Source organism: Saccopteryx bilineata, chromosome 1 (assembly GCF_036850765.1).
Source record: "Saccopteryx bilineata isolate mSacBil1 chromosome 1, mSacBil1_pri_phased_curated, whole genome shotgun sequence".
Lineage (NCBI taxonomy): Eukaryota > Metazoa > Chordata > Mammalia > Chiroptera > Emballonuridae > Saccopteryx > Saccopteryx bilineata.
This window is the reverse complement of record NC_089490.1, coordinates 354207685-354229711: the sequence shown is the minus strand read 5'-3', so window position 1 is coordinate 354229711 and position 22027 is coordinate 354207685. Positions and strand designations below refer to the sequence as shown.

Sequence of the window (22027 nt, the reverse complement as noted above, 5' to 3'; positions counted from 1 at the left end):
GCCCCAGGTGCTAGAGTGGCTCTGGTCTCGGCAGAGCGACCCCCCAGAGGGGCAGAGCATCGCCCCCTGGTGGGCAGAGCGTCGCCCCTGGTGGGCGTGCCGGGTGGATCCCGGTCGGGAGCATGCGGGAGTCTGTCTATCTCTCCCCGTTTCCAGCTTCAGAAAAATACAAAAAAAAAAAAAATTAAAAGAATAAAAAAGGAAGTTGCAGTATTTCCTATGATCTGGCCTCAAGAGACCTAGAACATCATTTCCACTGTCTTCTTTTAGCAAAACAAATCACTAAAGCCCAGATTCAAGGCAAGGGGAAGGAACACAGATCACACCTTTCAGAGAGAGAAAGACATAGCAAAGACGGCAACCATTTCCAATATACCATAATGCCTCTGACCACAATTATTTATATATAGGCACACCTTATTTTATTGTTATTTGCAGACTACAATTCTTACAAATTGAGTATCTGTGGCAACCCTGTGTTGACTGTATGTATTGGCACCATTTTCCCCATAGCATTTGCTTATTTCTTATCTCACTGTGACATTTTGGTAATTCTCACATTTCAAACTTTTTCATTATTATTAGATATGATGTGGTAATCAGTACTTTGTGATTTTTTAATATTATTACCATAATTGTTTTGGAGCACCATGTACCATGCCTATCTATATAAGACAGTGAATTTAAATGATAAATGTGTGAGTTCTATCAATTGCTGTATAAACAATGGTGAAAATCTGAAAGCGTTTTTCCGAAGATCAGAAACAAGCTAAGGATCTCACTCTGGCCACTTCTATTTAACACAGTACGGCAAGTCCTAGCCAGAAAAATTATGCCAAGTAAAGAAATAAAAGCTCTAAATTGAAAATGAAAATGTAAAATTGTCTCTGTTTTAAGATGACATGCTCCATATATAGAAAGTCCTAAATACTCCATTAAAAAGAACTGTTAGAGGCCCTGGCCGGTTGGCTCAGTGGTAGAGCGTCAGCCTGGCGTACAGAAGTCCCGGGTTCAATTCCTGGCCAGGGCATACTGGAGAAGCGCCCATCTGCTTCTCCACCCCTCCCCCTCTCCTTCCTCTCTGTCTCTCTCTTCCCCTCCTGCAGCCAAGGCTCCATTGGAGCAAAGATGGCCCAGGCACTGGGGATGGCTCCTTGGCCTCTGCCCCAGGCGCTAGAGTGGCTCTGGTAGCAACAGAGCGACGCCCCAGAGGGGCAGAGCATCGCCCCCTGGTGGGCAGAGCGTCGCCCCCTAGTGGGCGTGCCAGGTGGATCCCGGTCGGGCGCATACGGGAGTCTGTCAGCCTGTCTCTCTCCGTTTCCAGCTTCAGAAAAATACAAAAAAAAAAAAAAAAAAAAAGAACTGTTAGAAAAATAAATGAATTCAGTAAACTTGCAGGATACAAAGTCAACATACAAAAATCAGTTGTATTTGTATGTACTAAAATAACTATAAAACCTTTCAAAAAATAGGGCAGACTAGTGTAATTCCATTTGCATGAAATTCTAGGAACTGCAAAACTACAATGTGTACCTCTGTATGGGGGAGCCAGGAGTAATGGGGGTGGTTATGGGGGACGTTCCTGGGCTGAAGTTAATATTCTATATGATGAGAGGTGCTTGACTACACAGGTTGATGCATTTGCCAATACACAGTGCTCGTATACTTAAGATTTGTATATTTTCTTTATTTAAATTTCTATTAAATTTTATAAAATAAAAAGTAAAAGTACTGAACTCTAGTTATTGATTTGTATACAATAGTGTTTATGAGGAAGTATACAGATGACTGCAATTTCCTTTACTGTTTATTATAAAATAAGATGGATCAACAAATGGATAAAGTATAGAGATATGCAATAAAGCAAATATAGTGAATTCTGAATGGGTGACACCATGTAGTTTTCAAAAATGATGACAGTAATAATTCCAGTCCCACACACACTTCCAGAACTTTGTCACTGTCTCACCAAGAGTCGTAATCTATACTGCTCACAAAAGTTAGGGGATATAATTTCAAAATGAACATGAAGCTATAAAATATCCCTTAATTTTTGTAAGCACTATATTTCCATCCCCTAGAACCTGGATGGGACTTTAAGGCTGTCTGAATGAAAAGAATGCAGTACAAGTGAGGTAGATCATAAATGCTGACATGGTATCTACTTGGCTCTTATGGATGTTCACCCACAAAACACAGTCACCATGCACAAGCAGAAGGTTGAATCCCCATTAAAGGTCTTACACAATAGCCGGCATTAAAAAACCGGACAAGCTTGAACAAGACATTCAATGTCTCTGTTACCCTTATTAAACCCTGCCTATATGAATTTAACTGTTTGAGTCCACTAAGTTTTGGGGTAGTTTATTATATGAGACTGGATATTCAGAACAATCCAGGTAGTGGATATATAGTTGCTAATGGTCTAATTGTTGCAGCATGGATTTATGTTTTAAAACATTCCATGAAATACTAGAAACATTTTTTTGTGTGTGTGACAGAGACAGAGAGAGAGATAGAGGCAGATAGACAGGAAGGAAGAAAGATGAGAAGCATCAATTATTTGTTGTGGCACCTTACTTGTTTATTGATTGCTTTCTAATAAGTGCCTCAACAGAAGGGCTACAGCAGAGTGAGTGACCCCTTGCTCAAGCCTGTGTCCTTGGGTTCAAGCCAGTGACCTTGGGCTTCAAGTCAGTGACCATAAGGGTCATGTTGTTTATCCCACGAGCAAGCCAACAACCCTGCATTTAAGCTGGTGAGCCCACACTCAAGCCAGATGAGCCTGCGCTGAAGCTTGTGACCTCAGGATTCTGAACCTGCATCCTCTGTGTCCCAGTCCAACACTCTATCCACTGTGCCACTTCCTGATCAGGTTAGAAAAAAATTTTAAGTAGTACTGCATGCAGTGAATGGAGATTTCAATTACAGCAGACATTCCTGTTCAGCAAGGCCATCTTTCTTTTTTATAATTTGGTTTTCTTTCTTATTGATTTTAGAGAGCCAGGAAGAGGCAGACAGAGAAAAAGAGAGAGAGAGAGAGAGAGAGAGAAACATCGATTTGTTGTTCCACTTATTTATGCATTCACTGGTTAACTGCTCTATGTGCCCTTAACTGGGATTGAACCCACAACCTTGGCATATCGGGACAGCACTCCAATCTACCAAGATACCTGGCCAGGTCTTCTAAAGAAGAATTACTTCATGAGAAAGTAGTTACAACAATTATTCTATGTATACTTCTTTAAAAAATCAAATTTAATGGGTTGACATTGATCAATAAGAATACATAGGTTTCAAGTGAACATCTTTATACCATTTGAACTGTTGATTGCGTTGTGTGCCAATCACCCGAAGTCAAATCATTTCCCATCACTGTATATTTGTCTTTCTTTACTCCCCTCTCTCCCAACCACTCCCCCTGGTAACCATTTCACTTTTATCTATGTCTATGAGTCAATTTTATCCCACTTATGTGTGAAATCTATAGTTCTTAGCCTTTTCTGATTTACTTATTTCACTTATCTCACTTTTCTTTTGACAGATTCCCTAAACAACATCCAGTATGACAGGCCCTCCACTTAGCCTTGGATATAGGATAGAAGACCTATGGAACTTGGCAAATTTTCAGAACTATAAAAAAAATAGTACTGATTAGTATAGTATTGATTGGGAAGTAGACTATACCTGAGGGAATCACCCACATTTCAAAGTGCACTTGAACAAGTTGAGTTTCAATTACTTTGTTCATTTTTTCAGATAAATAAGACCAAATTTCACTGATTAATCATGGTGCTACATCTATAAGAACAATATTTTGTGGCCATTACCATGAGTTCTAAGTCCACAGAGGACAATCTTCTTTTACTATCTAATGGAGAGGAAGAAACTCCAAGTGGTGTCAAGAGTAATAGTCTCAGGTGACCACAAAATTCTCATTGGAATTTACAGGAAACTCAGCTCCAGACATAAAGAATGGAGAAGATTTTACCCTATTATTATTTAAAAAGTTTTTAATTTCAGACACAGAGTGAACACCTCACAAGGATTCAAAGGGAAAATGGGCTTAAAAAATTGCCCCTAAATAATATTATAAAAAGACTATAGAAACTCAGTGCATGAGCAATGAGTTCCTCATATAGCTTAATGTTTTTTTCTTTTTAAGAGCCTAAAAGTGACTTCTCTTTGTCATAAGGTGGAAATTTTATTTTATATTTCTATTTTATCATGAAGATTGTGTTCTGTTCACTAATAACCAAGTCACTGAGGGTGTTAATCAACAGTTAAAAGGTATTGAAAATATCAAGAGTACAGTTGGGCTGGAGATATGATGACATTGTTTTTCCATTCCTGACATAATTAGCCCACAAACAACAGCAACGAGAGGAGGTTAGAAATCTGCAAGATGAGGCTGGGACCGCAGCTCTAGACCAAAGCAAAGTGTGCCAAGAGGGATGGACTTCAGCGGACTAAGCAGAAGGACTTTTACAGTGTGACAGGCAATGGTGAGCAGGTAAGTACTTCTGAGCTCCTGTAGGAAAAGATGTCTATAAATTATGTGAAGTTTTAGCAAATGGGAACAGAACTAGCTGGACTAAGTACTGATTATCTGATAGGTCTATATGCACAGCACTATATGCACAGCATTGTAATCCTGCAAGGAGGTGTATGTAGGGCCATGCTGCATAGGAGAAAAGTGATTACAGATTAAATTACTGTATGTATTTTGTATACAATAGAAGCAGGGTTGGATATGAACACAGGCCCCTCTAACTCCCCTCAACTCCTTATCCCATTACATAATAATTTCCAGTCTAATATCAAAGCTAATTAGGTGATTTCATTGTATGACAAGAATTAAGCAGGAAAGAGTAAAGAAAGAGTAAGAAAAAATGTATAAAATTCTTCTCCACTTTCCATGTTTCACTGTTTAATTGTAATTTAATTCTTTGTGTCCTTCCTCACATCCCACCTTCATTTTCCCTTTGACCACTCACTATGATTTCAAAATTATGCACTTGTGATTTATAAAACATCAAGTATTCCTTTGTTAGGTCTAAGATACCCTCACTGAAAAAATTAAGAAAATAAGTTTATGTTTATGCATGCATACATAAATATGAACTTAGAAAGCCATATAAAACCAGAAAAAAACCATGAGCCTTATGACCTCTAATTTACATACATTTTGCTGATTTTCTATCAACATTCAGACCTATAACTCAATAAAACATACTCTTTTATTTTACCACCCTGTGGTCATCCCTGACCTGAAACTATTAAGGAAAATTCCAAAATAAAAACGTTCAGCCCTGGCCGGTTGGCTCAGCAGTAGAGCATTGGCCTGTGGAAGTCCTGAGTTCAATTCCCGGCCAGGGTACACAGGAGAAGCGCCCACCCGCTTCTCCACCCTCCCCTCTCTTCTTTCTCTCTCTTTCTCTCTTCCTCTCCTGCAGCCAGTGCTCCATTGGAGCAAAGTTGGCCCAGGCACTGAGGATGGCTCCAGGACCTCCGACTCAGGCACTAGAATGGCTCCAGCCGCAACGAAGCAACACCCCCTAGTGGGCATGCCGGGTAGATCCTGGGCAGGTGCATGTGGGAGTCTGTCTGACTGCCTCCCTGTTTCTAACTTCAGAAAAATACAAAAACAAAACAACAAAAAAATGTTCATAATAAATTGTGGGCCATCCTGAGAAGCAAGATGAAGTCTCACACCATCCTACTCCATCCAGATGAGGATGGGGACATCTCTTTGTTCAGCATGTCCATGCTGTACATGCACTGCCCCCACCCCAGTTAGTCCCTTTGTAGCTGTCCTGGTTATCAAATTGACTGTCATGGTGTCATAGTCTTTGTTCAAGTATCCCACATATTACTTAATAATGGTCCCAAAGCACAGAACTGTGATGTTAGCAATACGAATGTGCCAAAGAGAAGTCATAAAGTGCTTCCTTTATATGAAAAGATAGGCATGTATAGGAAAAAAACCCCAGAATATATATAGGGTTCAGGCATGCACTGAGAGAATCCGGGCATGAACCCCCTGGATAAAGGGAAAATACTGTATTTTTTATGAAAATTATAGCTTACTCAAAACTGACTTATTCTGATTGGGTTGATAGAAAGTTGAATGCACCTTTTCAGAGACTTGATGATACATATTCCCCGTTTCTCCACCTTTGAACACTGCCCCATGGGCTGAAACGAAGTGTAACCACCCCATAAACCCTGCGGTTCCGTCTGGTAGGGAAGGAAGAGTGACAAAATAAGAGTCCCCAGGCTGGTCATCCTTCTACGGTACCTCTCAGAAGGTAGACTGGTTCACAGTGTCCACTGCTCAGGGTTTTCATATGGTGACTGGACAAGAGAGTCTGCAAGGTGGTTTAGTATCAAGCAGGAGGCTGAAATTCCTGTAGTCTCCTCGATGTCTCAAAGAAATCAGACACACTAAGTCCCTAGATCTTTTTGCAAGGGTGGGGCACAGATAAACTGGGAAACAAATTTTCTAGAGAAAGAAATCAATTATGTCCCTTTGAGTCTACAGAAGTGTCTATGCCAAGAAGGGTGAAATTTGTCACAAAAAAAGGGGCCAGAAAACATCTTCCCCAAACTGTGTCCCTCAGAGAATGACTAGAAGTAATGGGAATGATGTGATATTGACATAGTCTCAATCACTAGCTCCCTTGAGCATTAGAAGGAAAGTAGGTTATCAATACAAATGCGAAAATGAAGTAACAGATTCACAGTGAGAATTTCAAACCTAACTATGCCATTTTCTCCTGAAGTTTTTCTTTTCTCTTCTTGGAAAGATTTGCCAGAATCTTGTCCTGAGAATATATAACTCTCGAGAAGACTACCCTGCTGAATCCAATATGCTCCTTATCATAGGAGCAGTTATAGCAATCATGTGTTAGTTGATGCTACAGTAAATGTAAGTATATTGTTTAGGCCAGAAAATAATAGTCCTTTTTTTTTTTTTTTTTACCAAGAAAATCACTCAAAAAGTTTACAGGGTTTCTCTTGTGTATGTGTGTGGGGAGGGGGTATACACTTTATTCATTAAACAAATATGTATTAAATATCAATATGTATTTATCACATTGCTAGATGATACAGCTATATCTATTTTTTAAAATTAATTGAGAGGCAGGGAGGCAGACTCCCACATTCGCCCCAACCGGGATCCACCTGGAAGCCCCCTACCGGGTGATGCTCTGCCCATCAAGGGCTGCTGCTCCGTTGCTCAGCAATCGAGTTATCTTAGTACCTGAGGCAAGGCCATGGTGCCATCCTCAGCGCCCTTGGTCAACTTGCTCAAACCATTTGAGTCATGGCTGCAGGAAGAGAAGAGAGAGAGAGAGAGAGAGAGAAAGAGAGAAGAGGAAGAAGGGCAGAGGTGGAGAAGCAGATGGTCACTTCTCCTGTGTGCCGTGATTGGGAATCAAACCTGGAACATCCACACACTGGGCTGATGCTCTACAGCTGAGTGAAACAGCCAGGGTGACTATTTCTATATTAATCAGTACTGAAATCTATTGAAGGAGACAGCCCAACAACCTTTAGCACATGACCAAATTAAGTAAATGCTAAAAAAAAAAATGTGATTGGAAGAATTAGTCAGTGCACCTATGAAAAAACTAAGTGAGGCTCCCTGGGGAAATTGGCACCTCATTTCTTTGTTGAAATCTCATTACACAAATATTTTCAGGTTATCCTGCAAGTACATGGACAAAATGGTAAAACAGCCCTCTGCTCTGACTAGTAACAAAGTCAGACATATTGCCATCAAATGGGAACATAGAATTTATAAACTCAGAGTGGTCAGGGATGACTTTCTAGGGAGGTGACATTTCAGTTGGATTTGCAACAAAGACTATGGTTTAAAAAGCAGAAGAAGGCAGGAAGAACACCGTAACTGGAGAAACAATGTGTCCACACTGAGAGAGTCACAAAAAGACAGGATATGCTTGGGGACTGTGGGAATGCTTCCCACATAGGGGAGGTTGGTGGCAGAAGATGGGGTGACAGACCTTGAATGTCATGCTAGGCACTTGCAGGAACATTTCAATCTACTAGTTCAGGTGTTTTTCAGAGTCACTGTGCCTGAGTATAAATACCAGTTCTTCCTTTAACAAATTTTATCACCTTCAGAAATTAAGTTTCTAAGCCATTGTTCCCTGATTCCAAACATGGGCACAATATTACTATTTCTCTCATAAGGTATTTAAGATGATACCTGAGAGGGGTGTTCTGGATACCCTGGCTGTCTTCATATTCTTTGAACACGTCCAGTTCATTCCCACCATGAAATCTTTGCAACAGTTGTCCCTGTAGGTCAACCCCCCCCCCCGCAGAACTTTAAATGGTGGGCTGCTTACTGCATTTCGACCACAATGCAAGTATAAGTTCCATAGAAAGGGCTGTCCTGATTCTAAAGTTCAAAGAAGCCACTAAGTCCTTCACTTTTATATATCACTTACATTTAATTGTCTTGATGGCATTTTTCTCTATCTGAGATGGGAGAGATCAAATGTCTTATTCCATGTTACATTTCCCATTCACAGGACTAACAGTCACAGACAGTAAATAAATATTTGTGGAATTAATACATTGGTTTTACAACCTGAACTTAGTTTAAATTTTTGTAATATCAGTGTTGAAATACTTCCTAGAAAGAGTTCTTGGGAGAAATTTAGTGAGGAAATTCTATCAAACACACAGTATATTTATTGTCCAGCACATTTCAAACTTTCAGTAAATCCTGGATGACACACTGACATACCTCCTTCTATATTTCTTGCCCACTAATTCAGTGCATAAAGAACACACAAACTTTTCAGCTAAAGGTATGTTTCCTTCACTCTGTAGATTTTACAAACGATTTTTCAGCGTGTCTCTAACCATTCTTTCCCTAATCATCAACAGCGTGCCCATGTCCTCTCACTGCTTTCCTTCCTTCCCTGACGACAGTGCCTGAAACCAAACCACATGTGGAATGGGAAGTCCTTGCCATGTTGTCATCTCACACGCAGCAGAGTGGATGTTTTAAAAACTCATGAAAATGACCAGAGGACAGTAAGGCTCTCATAAGAGCTGTGCTGCAAAGCAGCCCTGACTAACAGTATATCAGTTAGAAAATATCCTGGAAATTTTCCTGCAAGTTAAAAAATTAATCCGGATACCATGAACCCAAACAAGCCATAGGATGGGGACGGCCTCTTCATCAGTGTTTTGCCTTCAAGGTCTGCAGGACTGAAAGACAGCTATTGAACACCTCCAGCCTTAGCTTATCATCATGGATAGAAAACCAGTACAAATTTCAAAACAGTAAATTCATTTACTAGGTCTGTTCAATGGCATAATTGTTAGCCAATCAGCCACGGCTTTCTGGGGAGTATACCTATGAAAATAGCGTAACTTTCCAAGAATGCTTGGAAGCCATTCAGAAAAAATTTTCCTCTTAAATCCACATCGATTCAGTCACCATTAGGCACTTCAGTATGCAAGACTGTGATTAAATCACACATAAACATTTTACAACTCCTATACCTCAGACTCTTGTACGTGAGAAAATAAGCATTTTTCATGTTTCCCTTTTTCATGCAGACTCTGACTAGAGAAGAGATAAAGGGGTGATAAATGAGGGGGTTCATAGGATATATTAAGGCATACTTTATAATATTTATACAGATTCTCCTACGAGAATCTTTGTTATACCCTGAGTCCTGACCTTGAATTCACCCAGTTGTATTTAACTCCCATTTCTCAGGTTCCCTTATTGAGAGTTGTCTTGCCATTGCCCAGGGACCTTTGATTAAAGCCCAGAGCTTTTATAATCCTATCAGAGTCTTGACTTCCAGAATATCTGCATCTGTGGGAGGAAGTGACTGAGCCTACTAGAAGATGGGCAACCATACCACAGTGAGCTCATTCCTTCTGTGGGGATTTTCCAGTTTCCCAGACCTGCAGGGTCTCCTCTTTGTGATCGTCTTCTTTTCTCATGTGACTATCTTAGCTTCAAACATGGCCATAATGGTGGCCATCAAGCTCAATCACAGCCTTCACATCCCCATGTACTTTCTCCTCTCTGGCCTGTCCTTTTCAGAAACCTGTGCCACTGTGGTAATCATCCCCAGAATGCTAGTGGACTTGCTGTCAGACAACAAGACCATTTCTCTTCCTGGGTGTGCCGCACAGATGTTCTTCTTCTTTGGCTTGGGAGGCAATAACTGCTTCATCATGGCTGCCATGTCCTACGACCGTTACACTGCCATTCACAACCCGCTGCACTACCCCATCTTGATGACCCCCAAGATCTGCTTTCAGCTCATGATGGCTTCTTTTGTCACTGGGATGGTGGTATCGCTGTGCATTGTCCTCACAATATTCAACCTGTCTTTTTGTGACTCCAGCACCATCCAGCACTTTTTTTGCGACATGACACCTGTAGTCTCCCTTGCCTGTGATTACACCTTTTTTCAGAAAATGATCCTTCTTGCATTCAGTGCTTTTGTGTTAGTGGGCAGCTTCATTTTAATTATGATTTCCTATGTCTTCATTGTGGCCATAGCTGTGAAGATGCGCTCTGCAAGGGGGAGGTATAAGGCCTTTTCTACTTGCTCCTCTCACCTCATTGTGGTGTGCATCCACTATGGATTTGCTGGATTTATCTACTTGAGGCCCAAGGACAGCGACTCTTTCTGTGAAGATATGCTGATGTCTGTGACATATACCGTGCTGACTCCCCTGCTTAATCCCATGGTTTACAGCCTAAGAAACAAAGACATGCAGAGAGCCCTAGGGAAAGTAGTAGACACTGTGTGTAGGTTTTTCTCTCAGGTGATAAGTAAAAGAGCCCTGAACACTTCTTAAAACATTTACAGAGCATTGATAACTAAAGTGGAGAAAGTGGAGTATTTCTAATAAAAATCACCACCTTATGCACAAAGCAATTAAAGTGTGTTCTAATTGCCTGATATGCCTTGGTCTCATTCTTTTCCTACTACAAACTAGATGTAGTTTTTTGTTTGTTTGTTTTTTATTTTATTTTATTTTATTTTTTATTCATTTTAGAAAGGAGAGAGAGAGAGAGGAGAGAGAGAGAGAGAGAAGGGGGGAGGAGCAGGAAGCATCAACTCCCATATGTGCCTTGACCAGGCAAGCCCAGGGTTTCGAACCGGCGACCTCAGCATTTCCAGGTCGATGCTTTATCCACTGCACCACCACAGGTCAGGCCTAGATGTAGTTTTAAAATATGTTCAAACGATATTGGACATATGTGTATACATATGCATATACACAGACACATATGTATGTAGTAAACATAAAAAATGCTCTGAAACACCACATTTTCAAAACTATGGTTTCCTTTGGAGGAGAAGATATATTATTCTAAAAAGAAAAAGAAGAAAGAATGAAATAAAGAGGTAGGGACAGAGAAAGAAGAAAAGGAAAAAGAAAGATTACTGATTTAGTTGGAAAAGGAGAAAGGAGAAACACAAATTTAGAGTTGCAATGAGTGAAAGACCACAATACAGAGGCATTTCAAATTATTTTTTAAAATTACCTTTTCAACAGTATTCAAAGAGGATGAGAATGGATGAATATCTGGAAAAATAAACATAAAACTTACTACAAATGAATTAGGAATTTTTAACATATCAAATTCTGGGAATAATAGAGGGAAAAAAATCAATGAAAGAACTATTTTTCCCACCCTCCAACAAGAGTCACATAGAAGGTTTCATAATTAACTTCTCAAGTCCTCAAAAAACAATAATTCAAATGCTATTTAAGATAGAACATAAAGATAAGTAGCTTCGAGTTTATGAGAACCACGGAGGTGGAAGGTGCCGTACGTAACTGAATCTAATCGAGGCGGCTGTAGTAGAGCTCTCACATGGACTGTGGAAGATACTAGATGCTTCAGGAGGAATAGGCATTTTAAGGTCACATTGTCTAATGGTACATCCACATGGTGTGGTTACCAGTGCAGGGAAGCAGGACTCAGGGGATGAGATGGTTAAAGGATCAAGAGGCTAGTGGCAAAGGCTTTAAAAAATGAGGAGTAGAAACTGGGTGGTCAGTAAAGAATTCTGGGATTAACAGCCTATTGTTTCACAGCTGGATAATACTGCTGTCGCTGAGTAAGTTGTCTCATCATGAAGATTGCAAATAAACACTTTAGAAATATGATAAGGAGTTAGGAGAATGTCAACATTGTTTAATGCTGCCTTTAGAATAGAGAAGTAGGCAACTTCTTTTCAATAGAGCTGAGAAGGAAATTAGGTTTACTTAAGATGAAAAGAGAGACTATACTCTGTGTAAAGCTGATGAGTGGAAGAAAGAAGATTCCAAAATGAAAATAAACATATTCAGAGAAACCCCAGCAAAGAAAGAAGATTCCAAAGAGAAGAAGCATAGCGTTGTGCTGGCGTGAATGCAGTAGAAATACTGGGACTCTTACCATAGAAATAAAAGGCATCCAAATCAAAACAGAAGAAATAGAATTGTCTCTATCTGCAGGTGACATGATACTATATTAAAAAAACCCCAAAGACTCTACCCAAAACTTTTAGTACTAATAAACAAATTCAGTGAAGTTACAGTATACAAAATCAATATAAAAAATCAATTGCATTTGTATACTCTAATAATGAAGTAGCAGACAGAAACTTAAAAGATAATTCAATTACAATAGCATCAAAAAAATTAAATGCCTGGAAATAAATTTAATGAAGGTGGTGAAAGATTGCTACACTTAAAACTATGACACTGATGAAAATATTGAAGAAGACACAAATCAATGGAAAGATATTCCATGCACATGAACTGGAAGAATATTGTTAAAATGTACATACATATAAAGTAATCTATAAATTTAATAAAATCTAAGAAATAGAACAAACTATTCTAAGACTGTATGAAACCACAAAAGACCACAAATAGCCAAAACAATCTTGGGAAAGAAGAAAAAAGTAGAAAATACCACCATTTCTGATTCTAGACTATATTACCAAGCTATAGTAAATAGTGTGGTAACACCATAAAAACAGATACATAGAGATTATATAAAAAAAGAAAAGGAAACCTACTGAATGGAAGAAATATATTTAAAGGATATATTCGATAAAGTGTTAATATCCAAAAGTAAAGAGACAGAGAATTCACAGAACTCAATAACAAAAACCAAACAATCCAATTAAAAAATAAGCAGAGCATCTAAATATACATTTCCACAAAGAAGATATACAGATGACCAGTATGCACATGAAAAGATGCTCAATATCACTAATTGATGATTAGTGACCATTTAGTGAGAAATGTAAATTAAAACTATGAGATATCACCATACACCAGTTAGAAGGGCTGTTTCAAAAAGTTAGGAAATAACAAGTGTTGACGAGGATGTGGAGATAAGGGAACCCTCATGAACTGTTGGTGGGACTGTAAATTAGGGCAGCCTTTATGGAAAACACTATGGAGATTTCTCAGAAAAATAATAATAGAGGCCCTGGCCAGATGGCTCAGTGGATAGAGTGTTGATCTGGCATATGGACATCCTGGGTTTAATTCCCAGTCAAGGCACACAAGAGAACAGACCATCTGCTTCTTTTCCCCTCCCCCCTCCCACAGACAGTGGCTCCCTTGGTTTACTCCAGTAGTTCCTGCATTACCCTGGGCTCTGAGGATAGTTTGGTTGGTCCCAGCATCAACCTCAGGTGCTAAAAATAGCTCTGTTGATTCATGCATCAGCTCCAGACAGGAATTGCTGGGTGGATCCTGGTCAGGGTGCATGTAGGAGTCTGTCTATCTCCCCTCCTCTCACTTAAAAATAAAAGTATAGAACTACCATGTAATTCAGCAATTCTACTGAGTGTTTATCTTAAGAAAACAAAAACACTGTTTTGAAATGATAGATGAACTCTTAGGTTCACTGCAGCATTAGTCACAATAGGCAAGATGTGGAAGCAACCTAAGTTTTCATCAGTAGACTAATGATGGATAAGGAAGATGTGGTGCATATATACAACAGAATATTACTCAGCCATATAAAAATAAAATGTTGCCATTATGCAACAATGTGGATGAACCTTGAAGGTATTAAGTCAAAGAAGTCAGAGAATGACAAATATCCTATGGTTTCACTTATATGTGGAATCTGAAAGCAAAACAAGTGACAAACAACCCTCCCCAAACTCAGAAACTTAGAACAGATTGGTGATTTCCAGAAGTGAGGCGGGTTGGGGGGCCAACATAATGGGTGAAGGGGACCCTGAGCTACAGCCTGCCCGTTATAAAATAAACAGGGTATAGTGGTATAATAGCTCACAAAGTTGTTGAGAACTTGGACTGCAAAGGACAGTGCAAAGTGAGGAGGTCTTGACTCTCAACTTAGAATGGGCAGGAAATTGACCACAAAAACCATTCAGGTATAACATGGGCGATTCTTTTTCTTGTAAAAATGATGATTTGGAGGATTGAACTATACACTCAGAAGGCAGAGTAAAGGAGTCACAAAAAGTAATTGGCAGGAAGCAGGACTGGATCCTGTTCCAAAAAATGGCAACATGTGTCCGCTTGGATCTTGTCATTTCCATTGGTCAGTGTTGCTAGGTGACTGTTGTATCCCCCTTTATGAAAAGTAGTATTTACTACAGTGTTTCTACCTCTGCATCAATAGTACCTGATAGATGTGTAGGGGTCATACTTACATGCTTTGTCTCTTTAGTTCCTAGATCTTCAATCAAGAGAGACTGTAATTGAGGAATTACGCTCATGGAACCTCACCCATGTCTGATATGGATCTCATGATGACAGAATCAGTGCCGGTACTGTAAAGTAATGATGTTTTCAGAAACGTACAAGGGTATAAATGTATTTTGGTAGGTGGGAAACACATAAATAGTAGTGGTCAGATGAATTACAGTAGATTAGAGATGGTTCCAAGGTCTTTGCTATCTATTATTGAAAGATGTGATCTTATTTCCCTTCCCTTAAATATGGACTGGTTTAGTGATTTTTTTCCCAACAGAAGAGAGGAAATGACCTAAGCCTGGTCATAGGAAACACTGAGGATTCTAAAAATTCTCTTAGGATACTTGCTATTGGAGTCTGAACTACCACGGGAGAAATTCAACTACTTTGCTGGTAAGACAATATGGAAAGATTCAAAGAGTACATGGAGAAGGAGAGGCATTCAAGCCACCTCTGCCAAGGTGCCAAGCTTCTGAGGAAGCCATCCTGGATTCTCTAAATTGCCCAGATGCCACCTGAGTAACACTAAGTGACTCCTGTTAATTACATGTGGAGAAGAAATGCTGAGTCAAGATCAAGCTGAATTTCTGACTCACAGAATAATAGAATGCAAAAGAATAGTTTTGTTTTAAGCCACTAAGTCTTGAGTAATTTGTTATGCAGCGATAACTGAAAATCACTTTCCCTCAACTAATTAATGGTATCCCATTCATATCCACCGAATTCTCAAAGCCAAATATTTCTAGGGTTTCCTAGGCTAATTTAAAAATTTTTAACAGTCCATACTAATTCATCTGCTACTCCTTTTTTGATCTTTTACCTAAAGTATATTATGAATAGGTTAAATTCTCTCTAACTACACTGCAACTGACTAGCCCAATGTACTATTATTCCAGATTTTGACTATTAACTTCACTGGTACACAGCTTCCACTCCGCACTTTTATAATTAATTTTCTATGCAACAATTAGAGTGATCTTTAAAAAAACAACTCACAGTATATTAGACCTATTTAAGTCACCATCTAATGGCTCCCCATTCCTTTTAGAATAGAATTCAAACACTTTCCATGGCCTCTGAAACTCCCCTTGATCTACTTTGAGCATCTCTGTCCTCCTGTTTACTATGGCCTCCGTATTTCTTGAGATTATCAGGATCTTTGCACTTGCCGATTTCCCCTCACTCTCCATACCAATAGGTACTTCCAACTTTCACTCAATTACCACTTCTCCCAAGTGGCCTTCTTTGCTACTCTAAGGTAACACCATCCACATCTCACACTTACTTACCCTTTATCAATTCATATCAACCCAACTATCTCTTTGACACCATTTATCATGTTTTGTATTCGTAATGTTTACTTATTTTCTAGTGTCACTCCATTAATATCAAACTGTATGAGAACTCTGTTCTATTCATCAGCATATCTTTAGTGTTTATTCAGTTGGTAGGATATAATCAAGGCTCAGTAAATACTTTTTGAAATGAATACTATCTGAGTTTACCAGGTTCAAAGCCAAGGTCAAATAGTCCTCATAGACTAAGAGGTAACATGGGAAAAAATTAACAATGTTTGAGGCCCCCTGTCTGACCTTCTCCCTGAATTATCTAAACAAACCAAGAGATATATCTATATAAACAGATATGGATATTAATGTTTGTTATTGGTCTTTGACTTGAATTATTTTCCAATGAGCAAAGATCAAATGATACCTCAGGTAAAATACAGAACACTCCTACAGCTCTCAGATATGAACCTAGAGTCTGGAAGGATGTTAGTCTTCCTATTACAAAGTTTAGAGTTCACATAGCTAAAGCTCTGGATGTCACAGGAGTCAGGATGTACCTGAAATTTTCACAGAACAATTGAAAATGCTGTCTACTAACAATCCAATAGTATAATAATACCTCCAAATAGGTTTAGAGAAAAGGTGATATTGTCTCTTAGCTCAATTATAACAGATAATGAAAGGGTGAAATCATATATGGCTGATAGCATTCCTGTTTTTAGTATTAAATGAAAGCCTGCAAGCTTGAATAGTCTCACCCTGGGGAACATTATATATGATGATGGAGTCAATAATTATTGACTGAATGAGATTGTAGCAGTGTGCCAGTGTCTTTGAACTTTTATTATTATTTTGCTGTAAGGTGTCCCAGCTGGACTATTACACAATAGAAATGTAAGTTTGGTTCCTGCTCCCAGATCCTCATAGGAGCTCCCATAATTCTTACCATTTCCTGAGTAATAAGGGTGCTGGGAGCATCTTTTGTTGTATAGTATTTAGACTGACCCCTGTTCCTGACACAGCTCCTGAATTCCCTGGAATTTCCTGGATGAAAAGAGCATTTTTTGTTCTACTGAGGAGGCTCTTGGTGGGCTCCTGGCCGGATTGATGATAGATAGGGGCTGGTCCCCAGAAATACCAAACCATAATTACAAGCTTGGAATGTTCTGTCCATACCCCCCACCCTGTACTTTGGGAAAGAGATAGAGGATACATACTAATTTAATGTTGGTCAGGGAGCTGCCATAAAAATCTTTAAACAATGGTGTGGAGAACTTCCACACTGATGAACACATCCACATCCCAGGTGGTCAGTGCACTCCAACATCATGGTGACAGAATCTGCTGCCTTGGCGATCCTTCCAGACCTTGAGCTATGCATCTCTGCATATGTCTGCTAATTTGTATCCTTTCTATCATTTACAATAAACTGGGAAATGTAAGTAAATGTTTGTATGAAATTTTTGTGCCATTCCAACAAATTGCCAAGCCTGGGAGAGGGATATGGGGACCCCTGACTATAGCCACTTGGGCAGTAGTGTGGGTACTGGGGGATCCATTACTTGCACTTAGTGTCTGAAGTGAGGGCAGTCTTGTGGGACTGCATCCTTAAACCTGTGAAGTCTGACACAACCGCCTTAGGGTCACAATTGAGTTTTAAAAATAGGTTATCAAATTGTTATCTAGATATTTAGACAATATTGGTTTTTCACTTGGTTGGTATTGGGGGAAATTACCACATATTTGGTTGTGAGGAGAGAAAACAGTTTTGCTTTACCCATTGTTTAATCATTTTGTGTTTTTAATATATCTATGTTAAATTTTGGTCTTTTTTATGTATTTTCCACCACCAGATTGCGATACTGACTGTATCCTACATATTTATTAACAGTTTCCTTTAAATACTTTGCGTTTTATTCCATCTCCTCTTTCTCCCTCCCCATCTTCACTTCTCCCGTCCCATTACACTGAGACATGGGCTTTCGTGCTCGGAGTCTTGCTTTCACATGCTCTACAGTCATCAACTGCTTAGACTTGGGACTTTCCTAGTCCAGAAAAATCTCCTCCCCTTTCTAGTCTCATGGTTATAATAAAAATGACAGTAAATCACTACTCAAGAAATACAATTAATGCAATCGATGAAACCATTCTAGTTTTTAATGCATTCTAATTTCTTTATAAATCCAGACTATGGAAATATGATTGTATGAGTCAATCAATTTCAATATTAGAATTAAAGATATACTTTTTAATTCTTACCATTAAAGAATAATACTACATTATGCCAAATGAAACTATTTGTTTTTAACATGTGTTTAAACATGGTTAAGCTTCCAGTCAAATCTTATGAATGAGCCCCAAATGATCCTTATCTTTGTTTTGGACTCTGCACAACCTAGACCTTCTTAGGTGTAGAGTTTGTTCAAGAGCCTGATACAAAGAAACAGCTTGGGCTTGTTTACTCCGATCAAATCCTCTAGGACAGACACAGCTGAAATCATTAGATTGATTGTGGTGTCCCAGTAAAGATTAAGTGCATGGAGCCAGAGGATTTGAGTCCACATCTCAAACTATTGACAAACTATTATGTCGCCCTAGGATTCAGTATTCTATCTGTAAATTGAGGAAACCTTATAATACCAGGATTATGAAACTGCTATGAAAATTAAATGGAGAGCCTGACCTGTGGTGGCGCAGTGGATAAAGCGTCGACCTGGAAATGCTGAGGTCGCCGGTTCGAAACCCTGGGCTTGCCTGGTCAAGGCACATATGGGAGTTGATGCTTCCAGCTCCTCCCCCTTTCTCTCTCTCTGTCTCTCCTCTCTGTCTCTCCCTCTCCTCTCTAAAAATGAATAATAATAAAAAAAATTAAAAAAAAATTAAATGGAGAATGGTGGTTTTGGACCCAGACTTTCTGGATTCAAACACTGAATGCACAACCTCCTAGCTGCATGATTTTGGGCAGTCTACTTAATAACTCTGTGCCCAAAATTATTTATTTGTAAAATAGAAATAATTGTACTACTTCATACAGTTGTTTAGAGAAATAAACCAGTTAATATATATAATGTGCTTAGAATAGGATTTGCATACAGTAAGTGCAAATTATTTCTTGCTAGGTAAATTAAATAAGAAAAGAAACAGTTGGCACCTACAGCTATTAATAATAGTGATAATTATAGTAATAATAATTGGTTTACAAGTGTATAAAAATAAGTGTTAGAAGAAGTATGAGGCCCTGGATGATTGGCTCAGTGGTAGAGCATTGGCCCAGCATGTTGATATCCTAGGTTTGAACCCCGTCAGGGCAGACAAGTGAAGCAACCATCTGCTTCTCTACCCCGCCCCTTATCTCTGTCTCTCTTTCCTTCTTGAAGCCATGGCTCGATTGGTTGAGCAAGTTGGCCCCAGCACTGAAGATGGCTCCATGGAGCTTAAGCCTCAGATGCTAAAAACAGTTTGGTTGCCAAGCAATGAATCCAGATTGGCAGAGTACTTTCCGGATGGATCCCGGTCACAGTGCATGTAGGAATGTGGGAATCTGTCTCTGTCTTATCTCCTCTCACTTGGAAAAGAAACAAAAACGAAGTATGAATTTAAATAAGCAATCAGGTACACAGCATTTGCTAGGTCCTAAAAGAGCTATAGGTGAACACAAATTTTATAGTTCACCTGACATGGTAAGAATGGATCCTAAGAATAAAATCTGATAGTTGCCTTTCTAAGGGCATCCTTCACATCTCTGTTCCTCAGACTGTAGATGAGAGGGTTCAGCATGGGGATCACCACTGTGTAGAACAGAGACACCACTTTGTTCTGGTCTGTTGAGTAGCTGGATTTGGGAAGCACATAAATGAAGGTAATAGTTCCATAGTAGAGGGTAACAGCAGTGAGGTGGGAGGTGCAGGTGGAGAAGGCCTTGTGTCGGCCCTCAGCAGAACGCATCTTTAGGATGGTGATGAGGATGTACATATAAGAGAGAGATATCACAAACACTGTGACCACAATAATAGACCCAGAAGAGAGGGAAGGGATGATTTCAACAATGGAGACATCTGAGCAGGAAATTTTTAACAAAGGGGAGAAGTCACAGAAAAAGTGATCTACCTGATTGGGTCCACAGAAAGACACACTCAATAAACAGCCAGTAAATGTCCAAGCATTCACAAATCCACCCAAGTAGGACAACCCCACTAAGAGAATGCAGATTCTGGGGGCCATGCGGGTGGTGTAGAGCAGTGGTGAGCAGATGGCCACGTAGCGATCATAGGCCATGGCAGCCAGCAGGAAGCACTCAGTGGTCCCAAACTTCACCATAGAACAGAGTTGAGCCACACAGCCAGCAACAGGCAGAGAGATGTCTTTCCTCAGGAAGCCCATGAGCATGACAGGTGTGACTGAGGAGGATAACCATATGTCTACAAAGGCCAAGTGGCAGAGGAAAAAGTACATTGGGGTATGAAGCTGAGGGCTGCTACTAATTAACATAATAATGCTGACATTGCCCATTAAGGTGACAACGTAGACTCCTAGAAATATCACAAAGAAGATGACCTTAAGTGTAGATTCCTCTGTTAACCCCAGAATGATAAACTTGGTCACACTGGTGTGGTTTCCAATCTCCATGTTTTCTGTGAATTATTCCTGTTGAGGCAAATGTGACTATTCATTTTTACGCTTCTTTGTGTTTTGCCATTGTGTTGTGACCAAGTCAATGTTCCTCTGTTTTGAGGCATCCTGTGAAAGAAGTATTAATGATGAATAACAAGAGAAGACAGAGAAATTACAGTACAATATAATTTCAGTGTATACTAAATAACCAGTGAAAATTAGAAAGTTATGCTTTTCAGAATAAGAAAATAAAAGTGTGAAAATAATTTTAAAATATTTTGTATTATAAAATAATATAATTGGGACTGTGTTATTTACCTGAAAATTTCACTTATGTATATCATTTGTTTTCATAAACATCAGCTGAATAAATATCCATGCAAATATATTCAACATTTCAATAAATCTTTTTTGCATACATTTTCTTTAATACTTTATACATATAATTAACAACTAAAGAAAGACTCACGTACAAATCATTGACAATGCCTCATGATCCATTTTGATTTAGTGTACTTTGGGGGCATAAGTAAGTAACATTTACTTACTTGTAATCATACGATATATTCCATTTTAGTAACTTGCAGTTTCAGTCAATATTATCAATAAAATAAATTCCAGTATCCAAAAAAATACCCATATCTGAAATGCTAGATGATAATTTGTAAAAATTCTTAGCATGGTATCTATGAGGTTTCATAATCTGTCTCTAATTAGTTTCTAAATGCATCTTCCTATACATGCTTTTTTGTAATTTTTGTGCTTTTAAGAGACATGTTGACAAAAATAGATGTTTTATACTCAGTGTTATTGGTTCTAATTTTCAGAGAAACACAATTTTCTGCTAACACCATCATTTCAGTTCTTAAAGTTCTAAACACCAAAAATGGTAAATCTCGTAAATGGTAAATACCAAATACCATAAAAATGTCTTATTTTTGAATAAGAAAGACAGAACAAAAAAGGACAAAAATAAACAACAAAACAACTCATGGACACGAACAATAGTGTGTGACTGTTAGCAGGAGGTTGAGGAGGGTATAGGGTGATACATGGTGATGGGTGAACATTTGACCTGGGTGGGTAGGTGAATATACAGTGCGGTGTACAGAGCTGTACACCTCTATAATAACGTGAACCAGTGCCACCCCAATAAGATTCAATTAGAAAAAGAGAAATCATTCAGTACTCCCAATAATGGGACTTTGTTCTTTGACTGAATGAATGGTAAGATATAAAAATCAACAGTTGAGAATCTGCAGTACATTAAAAAATAAGTTCTATCTCTTTCTTAATTTCATTAAGTGCATTTAAATTACTCTAGTGACAGGTAGCTTGCTGCCATTGTTGTTAGCTCTATCATTAAAAAT

The 22027-nt window shown here is 38.9% G+C and overlaps 2 protein-coding genes across 2 annotated transcripts; one reads left to right on the top strand and one right to left on the bottom strand.

Moving 5' to 3' along the window:
• Positions 1–9903: 9903 nt before the first annotated feature.
• Positions 9904–10872, top strand: LOC136320665 (olfactory receptor 10J4-like). Its single transcript, XM_066253828.1, has one exon. The coding sequence runs from the start codon at positions 9904–9906 to the stop codon at positions 10870–10872; it is 969 nt and encodes a 322-aa protein (XP_066109925.1).
• Positions 10873–19705: 8833 nt separating this feature from the next.
• LOC136320664 (olfactory receptor 5P1-like) lies at positions 19706–20692 on the bottom strand. Its single transcript, XM_066253827.1, has one exon. The coding sequence runs from the start codon at positions 20670–20672 to the stop codon at positions 19740–19742; it is 933 nt and encodes a 310-aa protein (XP_066109924.1). The 5' UTR covers positions 20673–20692; the 3' UTR covers positions 19706–19739.
• Positions 20693–22027: the final 1335 nt, after the last annotated feature.